This window comes from Budorcas taxicolor, chromosome 22, assembly GCF_023091745.1.
Source record: "Budorcas taxicolor isolate Tak-1 chromosome 22, Takin1.1, whole genome shotgun sequence".
Lineage (NCBI taxonomy): Eukaryota > Metazoa > Chordata > Mammalia > Artiodactyla > Bovidae > Budorcas > Budorcas taxicolor.
Genome location: NC_068931.1, coordinates 45,967,105 through 45,982,288, shown reverse-complemented (window position 1 = coordinate 45,982,288; position 15,184 = coordinate 45,967,105). Strand labels below are relative to the sequence as shown.

At 43.9% G+C, this 15,184-nt stretch overlaps 1 protein-coding gene across 1 annotated transcript in view; it reads right to left on the bottom strand.

Moving 5' to 3' along the window:
• Window positions 1-7,441: 7,441 nt before the first annotated feature.
• SLC14A2 (solute carrier family 14 member 2) overlaps window positions 7,442-15,184 on the bottom strand; it is a 65,630-nt gene continuing 57,887 nt past the window's right edge. The window contains exons 18-19 of the mRNA XM_052660365.1: window positions 14,407-14,456; window positions 7,442-7,642 (exon numbers count right to left, since the gene is read on the bottom strand). Coding sequence (XP_052516325.1) covers window positions 7,442-7,642; window positions 14,407-14,456 — 251 coding nt within the window. The remainder of the gene's footprint in view (window positions 7,643-14,406; window positions 14,457-15,184) is intronic.

The following is a 15,184-nucleotide window of genomic DNA, read 5'->3' as shown; positions in this document are numbered from 1 at the left end:
CCCAGCCAGTCCTTTCCTCAGCATCTTAAAGCCACACAAGGGTTCTGAGCTGGCCCTGCTGGCCCCAGACATCGCATTTTAAAGAAGACCCCTGAGACGATGCCCAGGGTCTGCTGGATGTTCCCAGTCACTGTGACTCGGCCCGGGACTGTGGCCTCTATCTCTCCAGTGCCCATGGCCCCTGCATGGACTGATCTGTTTCCAGGGCTTCTTAAGTAGCCTTCACATGAACACTGCTCTTAGGTGGGTACAGTCCTCATTTTGTAGATGATGAACTGCAGGCTCCAAGACAACCCCCCAGCCAGTAAGTAATAGAGAGAGACTGGATTCAAAACCAGGCTTATCTGAATTCAAAGCTGAGACCTTTTCATACCGACCTCCTGGCTCGCCAACAAGGTTTGATGACTATAGGAGGCTACGTGGATTTATTCTGTTTCTTGTAGGCTCGTGGTCTTTCTGAACTCAGTTCATATCCTCAATTCCTACATCTTTTATTTTTGGAAATGTTCTTTCCCAACTTTCTGCAATCTCAACAGTAACAAAAATTTCCTTGCATTTCTGCATTTCACCAGAGATTCTAAAAACATCTTAAAAGCAGAAATAAAACCTATGTTCATTATTGTTGTCCTTCTGGGAATTAAAATATGTTCAACTAACTTGCAAGCAAGGTTCAAAATCTTCAGCTCTGTCTCTATCCATCTTCCGTCTTCTATCTCCTGTGTATTATCTGTCTATCTCACTTTATAGTGTGACCAGAATGCTTCCAATTGCTAGTGGAGGCAGTTGGACTGCTCTCAGGCTTTATGGGTTGATCCTGCCCCAATTCTGGGGTCACTCTGAGCTCTAACAGGGCTGAGCAGAGCACACACTATGCCCTGCCCATTTTGTAATTTTTCTGACTGAGAATTGAGCAAATCATGTGGCTTAGTCCCTGCGTATTATCTTCTTGGTCTGTGCAGGGCCCTTCTCTTGAATGTATGAGGGTCTGTATTTATGTCTTTTCATTATTATACTCCACTCTCTTTTCCCTCTCGTATTCCAAGTGCCATTTTCTATTTGTTTGCATTCTTGAAAAATAAGTGTTGCTGGTTTGTGTGTGTGTATTTTTAATTTATGGAATGGGTATTGATTTTATGCATCATTTTCCTATTTGTGCCACCACTAGGGTTTTAGGATCTATCCACGGCTCTACGTGCGGTCCTGGCCTTCAAACTGCGTGCTGGCTCCCAGCTGTGTAGCAGCCATCTTGGCCTCTGCTTTCTCTCCAGCTCTCTCCAGTGCAACCAAGGCTGTGGTGAACAGCCCTGCTGGGAACCGTTTATACTCTGGAGTCGAACTTCTTGGACACAAGGGCTCTTAATACTCAACGTGAGTGAATTCTGAGGACCTTTGCACCCCACATGGCAGCAGTGAGCAATTTCCCACCAGCAATGAGGACCCATCTTTGCATGAAATGTTCCCTTGGTATCTCTAATTTTCTTGAAGAGATCTCCAGTCTTTCCTATTCTGTTGTTTTCCTCTATTTCTTTGCATTGATCGCTGAGGAAGGCTTTCTTATCTCTTCTTGCTATTCTTTGGAACTCTCCATTCAGATGCTTATATCTTTCCTTTTCTCCTTTGCTTTTCACCTCTCTTCTTTTCACAGCTATTTGTAAGGCCTCCCCAGACAGCCATTTTGCTTTTTTGCATTTCTTTTCCATGGGGATGGTCTTGATCCCTGTCTCCTGTACAGTGTCACGAACCTCATTCCATAGTTCATCAGGCACTCTATCTATCAGATCTAGACCCTTAAACCTATTTCTCACTTCCACTGTATAATCATAAGGGATTTGATTCAGGTCATACCTGAATGGTCTAGTGGTTTTCCCTATTTTCTTCAATTTAAGTCTGAATTTGGCAATAAGGAGTTCATGATCTGAGCCACAGTCAGCTCCTGGTCTTGTTTTTGTTGACTGTATAGAGCTTCTCCATCTTTGGCTGCAAAGAATATAATCAATCTGATTTCGGTGTTGACCATCTGGTGATGTCCATGTGTAGAGTCTTCTCTTGTGTTGTTGGAAGAGGGTGTTTGCTATGACCAATGCATTTTCTTGGCAAAACTCTATTAGTCTTTGCCCTGCTTCATTCTGCATTCCAAGGCCAAATTTGCCTGTTACTCCAGGTGTTTCTTGACTTCCTACTTTTACATTCCAGTCCCCTATAATGAAAAGGACATCTTTTTTGGGTGTTAGTTCTAAAAGATCTTGTAGGTCTTCATAAAACCGTTCAACTTCAGTTTCTTTAGCATTACTGGTTGGGGCACAGACTTGGATAACCGTGATATTGAATGGTTTGCCTTGGAGATGAACAGAGATCATTCTGTCGTTTTTGAGATTGCATCCAAGTACTGCATTTCGGACTCTTTTGTTGACCATGATGTACTCCATTTCTTCTGAGGGATTCCTGCCTGCAGTAGTAGATGTAATGGTCATCTGAGTTAAATTCACCCATTCCAGTCTATTTTAGTTCGCTGATACCTAGAATGTTGACATTCACCCTTGCCATCTCTTCATGGGAAATAGATGGGGAAACAGTAGAAACAGTGTCAGACTTTACTTTTTTGGGCTCCAAAATCACTGCAGATGGTGACTGCAGCCATGAAATTAAAAGACGCTTACTCCTTGGAAGAAAAGTTATGAGCAACCTAGATAGTATATTCAAAAGCAGAGACATTACTTTGCCAACTGAGGTCCGCCTAGTCAAAGCTATGGTTTTTCCTGTGGTCATGTATGGATGTGAGAGTTGGACTGTGAAGAAGGCTGAGTGCTGAAGAACTGATGCTTTTGAACTGTGGTGTTGGAGAAGACTCTTGAAGGAGTCTTCTCTGCAAGGAGATCCAACCAATCCATTCTGAAGGAGATCAACCCTGGGATTTCTTTGGAAGGAATGATGCTAAAGCTGAAACTCCAGAACTTTGGCCACCTCATGCAAAGAGTTGACTCATTGGAAAAGACTCTGATGCTGGGAGAGATTGGGGGCACGAGGAGAAGGGGACGACTCAGGATGAGATGGCTGGATGGCATCATGGACTCGATGGACGTGAGTCTGAGTGAACTCCGGGAGTTGGTGATGAACAGGGAGGCCTGGCATGCTGCAATTCATGGGGTCGCAAAGAGTCAGACACGACTGAGCGACTGAACTTAACTGAACTGAATGAGGACCCAAAGTTTGCTCCATGAGTGCCTGAGAAGAACCTGGTCTCTATTTGAGAACGCACTTTGGGGGAGGTGTTGAGTGGGAGGGTTTGGAATCCAACATGTATTTAAGAGCTCATAGTTATTAATTCAATTGTTCATAGCCTTGATATCTCTGCTCATTTTTTAAATTGTTCTCTTGATATATCAGTTTCTGAGGTTTTGGTAAAATCTTAGCTACAATTATTAATTTGTTTGTTTCCCCCTTCAGTTCAGTCAGTTGTTGCTTGATGTATTTTGAGGCTGATTGTTTAGCACACAAGGGTTGATGATGACTGTGTGCTTTTGCCCTATTGTTCTTTTTACATGATTCTTTATACTTTTTTTGCCTTAAATTTCACTTTTCAAGGTGTTATGGTTGATATCCTAGTTTTTTTTTTTTTTTTTTAGATCTGGATTTGTTTATCTTATTTCATCCTCTCACATTCAAATACTTATGCCTTTCTGTTCTAAATGTGTTTACTGTAAATAGCAAACTGTTAAGTCTCAAGAAAAGTGCAATCTAAGAGTCTCTGTAGTCCAGTAGTGAATTTAATAGTCAACTTTTTTTGGTCAGTTAGGTACTGTCATATTATATCTAATTTCTTCCTTCTGTTTATTTTTTTTTGCTTGCTATTTTTTTTTTTTGGAAAGGAAGACTTTCTATAATATTTTCCTCCTTTTCTGCTTTCCATTGTAAAGATAATTTTCTTCTGGTTCAAAATTTGTAATTCTGATTTTGTTCTCATGGTGGTTGCCCTTATCACCCATGTTTATTCCTCCCTGTGGACTTTGTAAACTTACCAACTTTTGCACAAGCTAAGTACTGTAATAGGTGCTCATGCCTCTCTCTCTCTCCCACCCCCTGCCATCATTTAATACTCCAGTTCTAGGTCTATTTCTTCCACTTTTCGCCTTTGGTCCTACTACTACTGCTAAGTCACTGCAGTTGTGTCCAACTCTGTGTGACCCCATAGACGGCAGCCCACCAGGCTCCCCCATCCCTGGGATTCTCAAGGCAAGAGCACTGGAGTGGGTTGCCATTTCCTTCTCCAATGTATGAAAGTGAAAAGCGAAAGTGAAGTCGCTCAGTTGTGTCCGACCCTCAGCGACCGCATGGACTGCAGCCTTCCAGGCTCCTCCGTCCATGGGATTTTCCAGGCAAGAGTACTGGAGTGGGGTGCCGTTTACACATTCGGTCACCTCACATTTCTTGTGTCTTTTGCAGCATTTCCTGGTTTCATTTTTCTCCCCTGTTTGGATACTTCCACTCAAATTGTTTTCAGTATAGGCGTCTGTGGTGAATCTTATGCCTGAGGACACTTGTTGTTCTCTTTAATGCCTCCTGTATGTGGAGTAGTATCCAGGCAGGTTCGCTGGATTGAATATTTTGGCCCTAGTCTTGGAGTCTCTGGTTAGGAAGTCTACGGTATTTCCCTTTTCTCACCAAACTGACTTGTCAGTGGAGTACTGGTGAGCTGGCCACCTGGGAAAACTCAGATTTGTGGTCTGTTGATTTCTGGAGTGTAAATACTCCCATCCTGGCCGATTTCCAGCCATCTAGGCAATGCCACTAAGTGAGACCCTGGAAGGATATGTTCACAGAGGGATCTGTATAACCAGAGCTCAGAAGCTGCTTGGAGCTGGCTCCTCTCTCCACTGTTGACACAGAAGTGAAGGGCTGTGTTGCATGGGCATCCCTGGTGACTCAGCAGTAAAGAATCCCCCTGCCAATGCAAGAGATGTAGATTTGATCCTTGGGACAGGAAGATCCCCTGGAGAAGGAAATGGTGACCCACTCCAGTATTCTTGCCTGGGAAATCCCATGGACAGAGGACCCTGGCAGGTTGCAGTCCATAGGGTCTCAAAGAATTGGATACGCCTTAGTGACTCAACAACGACAAGTAGAAGAACTACTTGGGTAGCCTCTAGATGTCGTTCGTTTCGTAACTCAATTCTTTTTTTAAATCTCATCTATTTCTACCTTGCCTGTTATCCTGGGCCAACTCAACTTGCTTTACAGTGGAGGATATTGAAATATTTAGAACAGCTGAACGGATTTGTTAGTGGTCAGTAATCAGAATGGCATGCATGTAGAGGGTTTTCTGCTCTTAATAAAACCAGATTATAACACTTTAGTGGAAAATGCATGAAAAGTGCTATTTTAATAGTGCTATGTCATCACTTGGAGGTTCTGGGGCAGCCGAGAGAGCTGTGAACATAAACAGCCTTCTGGTGAAATTCCTGGATGCTGGATCCTCAGAGAGTCATAACTCCCTGGTCAGGAAAATAGAGCCTGAGACCTTTTTGGCCTCCAGGTGCGATCACAAACTCAGAGGTAGCCTCTGGAGTGTGACTTGCTTCCATTTCCTATGTGGGCATTTGTTTCCAGAGGTGCACCATTTTCCTGGAGAAGCTGTAATTGGTTAGATATAATCGGGAAGAGAGGTAGGCAGACCAGGATTCTTGGGCTGGTGGAAGAGGACTGGGATCCTAGGGCTGACACAGGAAAGATAAAGAGAGAAAAATAAACGCAAACACCAGCTTTTGCTAAATATTAGATTTATAAAGAGTTTGTCCCCTACACCTCGCTTCCTTCCTTCATCTTCTGCCTTAGGTCACCCCCTCATGCTATCCTGGAAGGATGGAGGACACAGGCACTGTAAGATCATCCCTGTTCTTGGAGGGGACGTGTGGGAAGGCTGAGCCACATGCCTTTGCACAGAGGGGTCCTGTGTTTTAGGAGCTCAGTGTTACAACCAGAGCAACTGAATAACAAAGAGTTGTTCAAGCGGCGCTGGACTTTAGGGTGCAAGACTATACCCTAAAAAATGGGATGAGTTGTAATAACCAGCATTTCAACTCAAATAGAAAACAATGACTATGGTCATTTCTGTATACTTCCCTTTATAAGCAAATCAAATCTTCTGATAACTTTCAACCTATCCTCATCTCTTTTTCCAGAGAGGAGGACTTTTATTGCTTTGCACTTTATATAATACAGTCATTACAATGAATACATAGCTGTTTCTTTCTCATTGTTAAGACAGAATGTGTGGCAAGTGATCCTGTGGAAAAAGGTAACAGTGTATCTTATTTGTTCATCCTCAGGATATATACTTTTCAAATATACGTTTGATCATAGAAAACCCCTCAAATGAGCACTGTGTGGACAAGGTAGGTGAGCCTCATTTTTAAGAAAACCCACACCAAATTGCAAGCTTAATCATTTAATGAGTGTGCTTATGAATATTCTAAAAGGAAACACATTTGTTTAAAATATGATTTAAATGTTGAGAAAGATCACTTTTCATTTGATGACATTCCTAGTAACATTTGTGATGCAAAGGATGGCATGTTGTCATTTCCAGTGAACTTAGGTTATAACCCCAAGTCAGAGAACATCACATGTGTTCCTGTGTGCTCAGACGCTCAGTTGTGTCCGACTCTTTGCAACCCTGTGGACTGTAGCCCTCCAGGCTTCTCTGTCCATGAAATTTTCCAGGCAAGAATACTGGGGTGGGTTGCCATTTCCTCCTCCAGAACATCGCATGACTTGAGAATAAATCTCCACACAACATTAAAATTGTCCTGCCTCTTCTCCTGGTAGCCCTTTCATCTTTCACTTAACTTAAAGTCATTATTTATTGGTTATGTTGATTTGTCAGTTTAAAGGAAAGAGAAGAATCAATACTTCTGAGGTGGAAGGGACTGCAGGGCCCCTCTCCGTCATGAAACCAGTAAGAGATTGGAGCTGAGAAGGGGGATGGACCCACTCGAGTGGTTGGAGTTCACTTGTGGCAGAGCTGGAGGCAGATCCGCCCTTGGCCTTGTTGGCTAATTTCCTGATACTGTACATCACTGCACTAAATGACTGACGACAATGTCACCCATCTCTGTCCCCTTCCTGGTGAGTTGTCCTTAGGGATGTGGTTTATTTTGCAGAAGAGGGAGGCTTCTCCTCAAAGGGAGCTCTTATGGAGTGAGCTATAGGGATAAAGTTGAAAGTAACCATATTATTGACAAATATTGTGCATCTTGGAACAGAGAGCTTCCTGAATAGTGACTGCACACATATTTCCCTGTTCTTGGGAATAACTAGGGTGTAGGCTTGCTTGGGGGCAGAATCACAGAACAGACAGAAGGAGAGCTTAAATGGCTTTCAGCTTGGGAACCTGGACACCCTGCCAAAGGCTGAATTTACAGGGACATGTATTGGAAAGGGCAACTTAGGAGACATCGTAGGCCTGGTACTTTGTGATGGTCGATGCTCTTCTGTTTTTCTCCTGGGACAGGTAGTAGATGCGGTTGGCCTCTGGGTAGGTGACTCTGCTGAGTGGGAGCTTGTAGATGGCGGGGTTGTTGGTCGTCAGGAGCAGGAAGGTGAGGGCGGAGAGGCAGAAGGGCCAGGTGCAGGGTGGTAATCCAAACTGAGGGGAGGGGAACACAAGAGGAGTCTTGGTTACATCAGAGGCCTGTGCTCATTTCATCAGCCTTTCTCAACCAGCCACCATCCTGGATGCAAAAGGGGAGGTTTTGTGGGCATTGATTGCAATAGTACTTAATTCATAATCAATATAAATCAAATTGTGCTGGTGTGTGTGTGTGTGTGTGTGTGTCAGTCTGCACTGACAAGCACATATTCTTCAAAATGCAGAAGCTACCAGAACCCTCTTATAACATGCCTCTGTGTAGAAGACACATCTTTTCTTGGGTGTCTGGCCAGGCTCTGCCTCCTGACTACAGGACTTGTGGCATTCCTCACCTTCTCCTCACCTCTCCAAGCCCCTGTTGAAGGAACGGCATTGGCAGCCATTTTTATTTTGTTGTTGTTCAAAACCTTTTTCTCTTTGTTCATATCTGCTTGGACTAGAGATAAACACATAGCCCAAATACAGCTTCCCTTAGGCAGACAATCTGGGGCTAGAATCTCCCTCTTGAGAGTCTGAATTAAGAGACACAGAGACTGTGTTCAGAGGCTCTCGATCGGGAAAAACTCGAGAGCCAGCCAGTGCTGGGTGGATATTTGGGGGCCTGTGTGCAGCAGAAGAAACCCATTCCAGAGAGACAGAGGGACAGAGCAGACATATGGAGAGGGGCAAAGATGTCACCTCTGAGTCCCAGGGAGCTAAGACCAGGAGGGGCTGAGCCCCCCTCAAGAGTGCGCCCATCCCCAACAGCCTCTCTCCTGATGTTCCTCGGGTTTTTATTCCTTAAAATGCCCTGAGGCTTTTAAATACCCCTCTTCATTCTTCATTTGGGATAACCTCAATAGCTTTTTAGCAAAGAGCCTGAAAATCCAACTATGAAGCAAATCAAACCCATGCCCCTTCTCCTCCACACATCCTTTTATCATAAGCAGTAAAAACCTGAGGGAATGCCTTTGGAGGAACGAGGCCAGGTGTGTGTGCATGTTCAAAGATGGCCCTGTTGGGTGGGACTTAAGGATCAATGTCAGCCTCCCACCAGCCTTAAGGAACACCCACGACTGATGATTTCCACCCTGTGAGTCTTTCCAAAGCCCTGCTAAGGCTGTGTGGGGGTGTTTCAAGTCCTACAGTGGGAAGGATGTGGGCTGGGAATTCCACAGACCCAGATCCAAATCTCAGCTCCAGTCACCTTTGTGGGAGCCATTTCCTCTTTCTGAAAACTATTTCCTCAATAAGAAAATAGGCATAAAGCTATCTACTCAAAGAGTTGGTGCCTCATGCATACTAAGCGCTCAATAAATGGTCTTCATTTGTGGTCACTGTCGTCCAGCAGAGGGCAGCCCTGTGAAGTTGGGGGCTGCACCTGCCGAGGCTGATTAGAAAGCAAAATTGTGCAGCTCCTCAGTGCTCTCCTCTGTGGAGGCGTGAACAGTCTCATAAATGTCATTCAACACTTTTATACCCTGTTCCTCAAGGAGACTGGGAATTCCTTCAGCGTGAATTAATAGCCTGCATTTTTTGTATCCCTGAGAGTGGGCAGCCACAGTGTCTTAAACATAGTATGCACACAGAAAGTAAACATGATTTTGTTTTGAAAAATGTCTAGATTGAGTGGTGTAACCTGTAACTTCTCTGGACATAGAGGAAAGGGCCATTGACCACAAGCAATCAGGAGCCAAAGCCTCTTGTTTGCATCATTTCCAGTATCTGGTCTGAGGAAGGACACATAGCTATTGGATGGACAATTAGGTGAAAGGATGGGGGCAAGAAGAGATGGAAAAGCCTGGAGCAGACAGGAGCCTCAGACGCCAGGCTTCATCCTGTTTCTGGAGATTGGCTAGTCAGCCCCAGCTCTAATATAGCCCATGATGGGGGCTCACTACCTTAGAGTTTCATTCATTCTGCATTTCTTGAGCACCTACTATGAGCTGAGCCTGTAACAGGCACTAGAGATAAAGATAGGAATACAGTCAGGCCCCTGTTCTGAAGGGGCACAGGGGCTGAAGGTGGAGGAGGACTGGTGTGTACTAGACTTGTCGCGGTGGACTTTGTCATATGTCAAATGTTATATGTCATATGTCAAGTGTCACAGCAGATATGCACACAAAATGTGATGGGCCCAGAGAAGAGACTTAATCCAGCAGGGTACACAGGATGGTATCAGGGAAGCTCAGTTCTCTTGCTTAAAAATTTCCTTCCTATGCTATGTCCAAACCACCCAATGTCACTGAGGGTGGAGGAGAGATTTAAACAGGTGTTAGTGAAATTCCCATCTCCACCCTCACCTGTAGGACCATCAGGACTTTTCCTGGTTACCTGTGATGAGACTTCAATGCTTATGGAGGGGGAGGCATCAACTGTAGGCTGAGCCCTGTGTGTTCTGCAATGGGGCCTGGGCCCCTCCTGTGTATATGGGGCTGGGGCTGGCCATATGGCTCCCCTGGACTTCACAGGCCACCTACATCTGTGCTGAGACAAACAAAGGTTCTCAGACTGCTGCGCAAGTGCTCAACCACCAGCTCTGGCTTCTCTTGGACTTGGCTCCCTGTCATCGCAGAAACCTTGCCTCCTGACACCAGACCCAGTAGTTGCTGTGGGATGAACAAAGATGTACACAGGCCCACAAGTTAACTGGGTGTTGATCCAGAAACATAGGGGAAAAATTAAATAATCACGTTTTAAAATTAGTTGTGGAAGAGCTTGACTTACAAGAAACATAAAATATAAGTCTGATTTATAAGATCATGCTCTTCACACTGTCCTCTAAGGAGGCCTGCCTGCCCCTTGACCACAGGATCTGATGGACTAATGTGGACATTTCCACTTTTGAGGCCCGGCTCTTTCTATCTAGTAGATGCTGAGTAAAGTGTCATTTGAGACAGTTCAGTTCAGTTCAGTTCAATCGCTCAGTCGTGTCTGACTGTGACCCCATGGACTGCAGCACATCAGGCTTCCCTGTCATTCCAACTCCTGGAGCTTACTCAAACTCATGTCCACACAGTCGATGTGCCATCCAACCATCTCATCATCTGTCGTCCCCTTCTCCTCCTGCCTTCAATCTTTCCCAGCATCAGGGTCTTTTCCAATGAGTCAGTTCTTCGCATCAGGTGGCCAAAGTATTGGAGTTTCAGCTTCAGCATCAGTCTTTCCATTGAATATTCAGGACTGATTTCCTTTAGGATGGACTAGTTGGATCTCCTTTCAGTCCAAGGGACTCTCAAGAGTCTTCTCCAACACCACAGTTGAAAAGCATCAATTCTTTGGTGCTCAACTTTCTTTATAGTCCAACTCTCACACCCATACATGACTACTGGAAAAACCATAGCTTTGACTAGATAGACCTTTGTCAGCAAAGTAATGTCTCTGCTCTTTAATAAGCTGTCTAGGTTGGTCATAACTTTCCTTCCAAGGAGCAAGCATCTTTTAATTTCTTGGCTGCAGTCACCATCTGTAGTGATTTTGTTTTTAGCCCCAAACAATAAAGTTTGTGACTGTTTCCACCGTTTCCCTATCTATTTGCCATGAAGTGATGGGACCAAATGCCATGATCTTAGTTTTCTGAATGTTGATTTTTAAGCCAACTTTTCCACTCTCCTCATTCACTTTCATCAAGAGACTCTTTAGTTCTTCTTCACTTTCTGCCATAAGGGTGGTGTCATCTGCATATCTAAGGTTATTGATATTCTCCTGGCAATCTTGATTCCAGCTTGTGCTTCATCCAGCCCAGCATTTCTCATGATATACTCTGCATGTAAGTTAAATAAGCAGGGTGATAATATACAGCCTTGACATACTCCTTTCCTGATTTGGAAACAGTCTGTTGTTCCATGTCCAATTCTAACTGTTACTTCCTGACCTACATACAGATTTCTCAAGAGGCAGGTCAGGTGGCCTGGTATTCCCATTTCTTTAAGAAATTTTCACAGTTTATTGTGATCTACACAGTCAAAGGCTTTGCATAGTCAATTAAGCAGAAATAGATGTTTTTCTGGAACTCTCTTGCTTTATCGATGATCCAACGGATGTTGGCAAGTTGATCTCTGGTTCCTTTGCCTTTTCTACATTCAGCTTGAACATCTGGAAGTTCATGGTTCACGTATTGTTGAAGCCTGGCTTGGAGAATTTTTAGCATTACTTTGCTACTGTGTGAGATGAGTGCAATTGTGTGGTAGTTTGAACATTCTTTGCCATTGCCTTTCTTTGGGATTGGGGTGAAAACTGACTTTTTCCAGTCCTGTGGCCACTGCTGAGTTTTCCAAATTTGCTGGAATGCTGAGTGCAGCACTTTCACAGCATTATCTTTTAGGATTTGAAATAGCTCAACTGGAATTCCACCACCTCCACTAGCTTTGTTCGTAGTGATGCTTCCTAAGGCCCACTTGACTTCGCATTCCAGGATGTCTGGCTCTAGGTGAGTGGTCACACCATCATGGTTATCTGGGTCCTAAAGATCTTTTTTGTATAGTTCTTCTGTGTATTCTTGCCACCTTTTCTTAGTATCTTTTGCTTCTGTAAGGTACATACCATTTCTGTCCTTTATTGAGCCCATCTTTGCATGAAATGTTCCCTTGGTATCTCTAATTTTCTTAAAGAGCTCTCTAGTCTTTTCCATTTTATTGTTTTCCTCTATTTCTTTGCATTGATCACCAAGGAGGCTTTCTTATCTCTTCTTGCTATTCTTTGGAACTTTACATTCAAATGGATTTATCTTTTTTTTCTCCTTTGCCTTTTGCATCTTTCTTTTCTCAGCTATTTGTAAGGGCACATCAGACAACTATTTTGCCTTTTTGCATTTCTTTTTCTTGGTGATGGTCTTGATCACTGCCTCCTGTACAATGTCATGAACTTCCATCCATAGTTCTTCAGGCACTCTATTACATCTAATCCCTTGAATCTATTTGTCACTTCCACTGTATAATTGTAAGGGATTTGATTTAGGTCATACCTGAATGATCTAGTGGTTTTCCCTATTTTCTTCAATTTCAGTCTGAATTTGGCAATAAAGAGTTCACGATCTGGGCCACAGTCAACTCCTGGTCTTGTTTTTGCTGACTGTATAGAGTTTCTTCATCTTTGGCTGCAAAGAATATAATCAATCTGATTTCGGTGTTGACCATCTGGTGATGTCCATGTGTAGAGTCTTCTCTTGTGTTGTTGGAAGAGCGTGCTTGCTATGACCAGTGCGTTCTCTTGGCAAAACTCTGTTAGCCTTTGACCTGCTTCATTTTGTACTCCAAGGCCAAATTTGCCTGTTTACTCCAGGCATCTCTTGACTTCCTACTTTTACATTCCAGTCCACTATAATGAAAAGGACAGTTTTTTTGGGTGTTAGTTCTAGAAGATCTTGTAGGTCTTTATAGAACCATTCAACTTCAGCTTCTTCAGCATTACTGGTTACGGTATAGGCTTGGATTACTGTGAAATTGAATGGTTTGCCTTCAAACCATCAGTTGAATGGAAATGAACAGAGATCATTCTGTTGTTTTTGAGTTTCATCCAAGAACTGCATTTCAGACTCTTTTGTTGACTATGATGGCTACTCCATTTTTTCTAAGGGATTTTTGCCACAGTAGTAGATATAATGGCTACCTGAGTTGAATTCACCCATTGCAGTCCATTTTAGTTCACTGATTCCTAAAAAGTTGATGTTCACTCTTGCCATCTCCTCTTTGACCACTTCCAATTTGCCTTGATTCATGGACCTAACGTTCCAGGTTCTTATGCAATATTGTTCTTTACAGCATTGGACTTCCATCACCAGTCACATCCACAACTGGGTGTTGTTTTTGCTTTGGCTCCATCTCTTCATTCTTTCTAGAGTTATTTGTCTACTCTTCTCCAGTAGTATATTGGGCACCTACCAACCTGGGGAGTTCCTCTTTCAGTATTCTGTCTTTTTGCCTTTTCATACTGTTCGTGGGGTTCTCAAGGCAAGAATACTGAAGTGGTTTGTGTTTCCGTTTTCCAGTGGACCACATTTTGTCAGAACTTTCCACCATGACCTGTCCTTCTTGGGTGGCCTTACATGGCTCATAGTTTCATTGAGTTAGACAAGGCTGGGGTCCTCTGTGATCTGAATTGGTTAGTTTTCTGTGATTTTGTTTTACATTGTCTACCCTCTGATGGAGAAGGATAAGAGGCTTATAAGCCTCTTATGGGAGAGACCGACTGAGGGGGAAACTGGGTCTTGTTCTAATGGGAGGGGACATGTTCAGTAAATCTTTAATCCAATTTTCTGTTGATGGGTGGGGCTGTGTTCCCTCCCAGTTGCTTGACCTGAGGCCAAACTATGGTGGAGGTCATGAAGATAATGGCGACCTCCTTCAAAAGGCCCCACGCATGCACTGCTGCACTCAGTGTCCCCAGCGTTGCAGCAGGCCACCGCCGACCCACCCCTCTGCTGAGGCTCCTGGACACCCACGGGCAAGTCTGGGTCAGTCTCTTGTTGCGTCACTGCTCCTTAAGATCGCGTATTGAAAGAAATGAAGAGCTTCCCTGATGGCTCAGTGGATAAAGAATCTACCTTTTCAGTATTTCGGATGTAGTCTTGCAGGGATTGCAGAATCTGGTGAGGTGGCTTAATTTTTTCCCCGTATCTGATAGATCTGCATAATCATCCTAGCCACCCACGTGGAGGATCTACACAATGCAAATGATTTGAGACAAGAGGGAAGGATTGGGGAGGGGCTCTTGGAAGAGGGCCTTGGGGAGCCAAGAGAACATGGGGGATGGTGTGAGGCATGTCCTTAGCCCTGTTGACTCACCACGGACAACATGTTAGCCAGGGCGGTACCCAGGTAGGCTGTAAACAGTGCTGCAAGAGAACAAAGAAATTGTCAGGAAACCAGCAGTGCCTCAAGTTTATACATTCTCTCCCCATACATTTTATGCCACAAATGCTATCTCTTGGGTTAAAAAAAAAAACTGAGTTACATTTCCATTGCTTGGCAGCTTTGAAAAGTGTTAAATTCCACGCAAATGCCGGCATAACTAAGACAGCAGATGAACTTTGTTAAAAAGGACCAGAATTTAGCTGTTACAGTTCTCTTGGGTCCTACCACCTTGCATTCTAGCAAAGAAACATTTAGCAGCATAAACCATAAATGAACGTTTTACTATACAGCCAAGGCGTGTGAATCCCAGAACTCCCTGCTGGGATATTTCATCACAAGTTATTAACATAATATGGGTTTCCAGGGAGGAACAGCATTCTGTAAGCTTGAGGAAGACCAAATATACTTGCTGCCTTGTCATCTGGGCTTTGCTTTTTGAGGGCATCGCCAGGCTTGCCACTGGGGAGACCCAAGAGCTGGTGGGAGGTCAGGGTCTGTGAAAATGGGCCACAGTAATTGGGATTTGCTTCTGAACCCTCAATTTCTCCACTAAAAACATCCCAATGGTTCCTAGGATATTAACAACAGCAAACCTTTATTAGAGAGGCACTGAATACCCCGACCACACACCTACAAGCACTATTTGAAGGTCCTATGGTCATTGTTTGGGTGTTTAAGGCTAACTGCTATATCTGATGTAAATCACCCA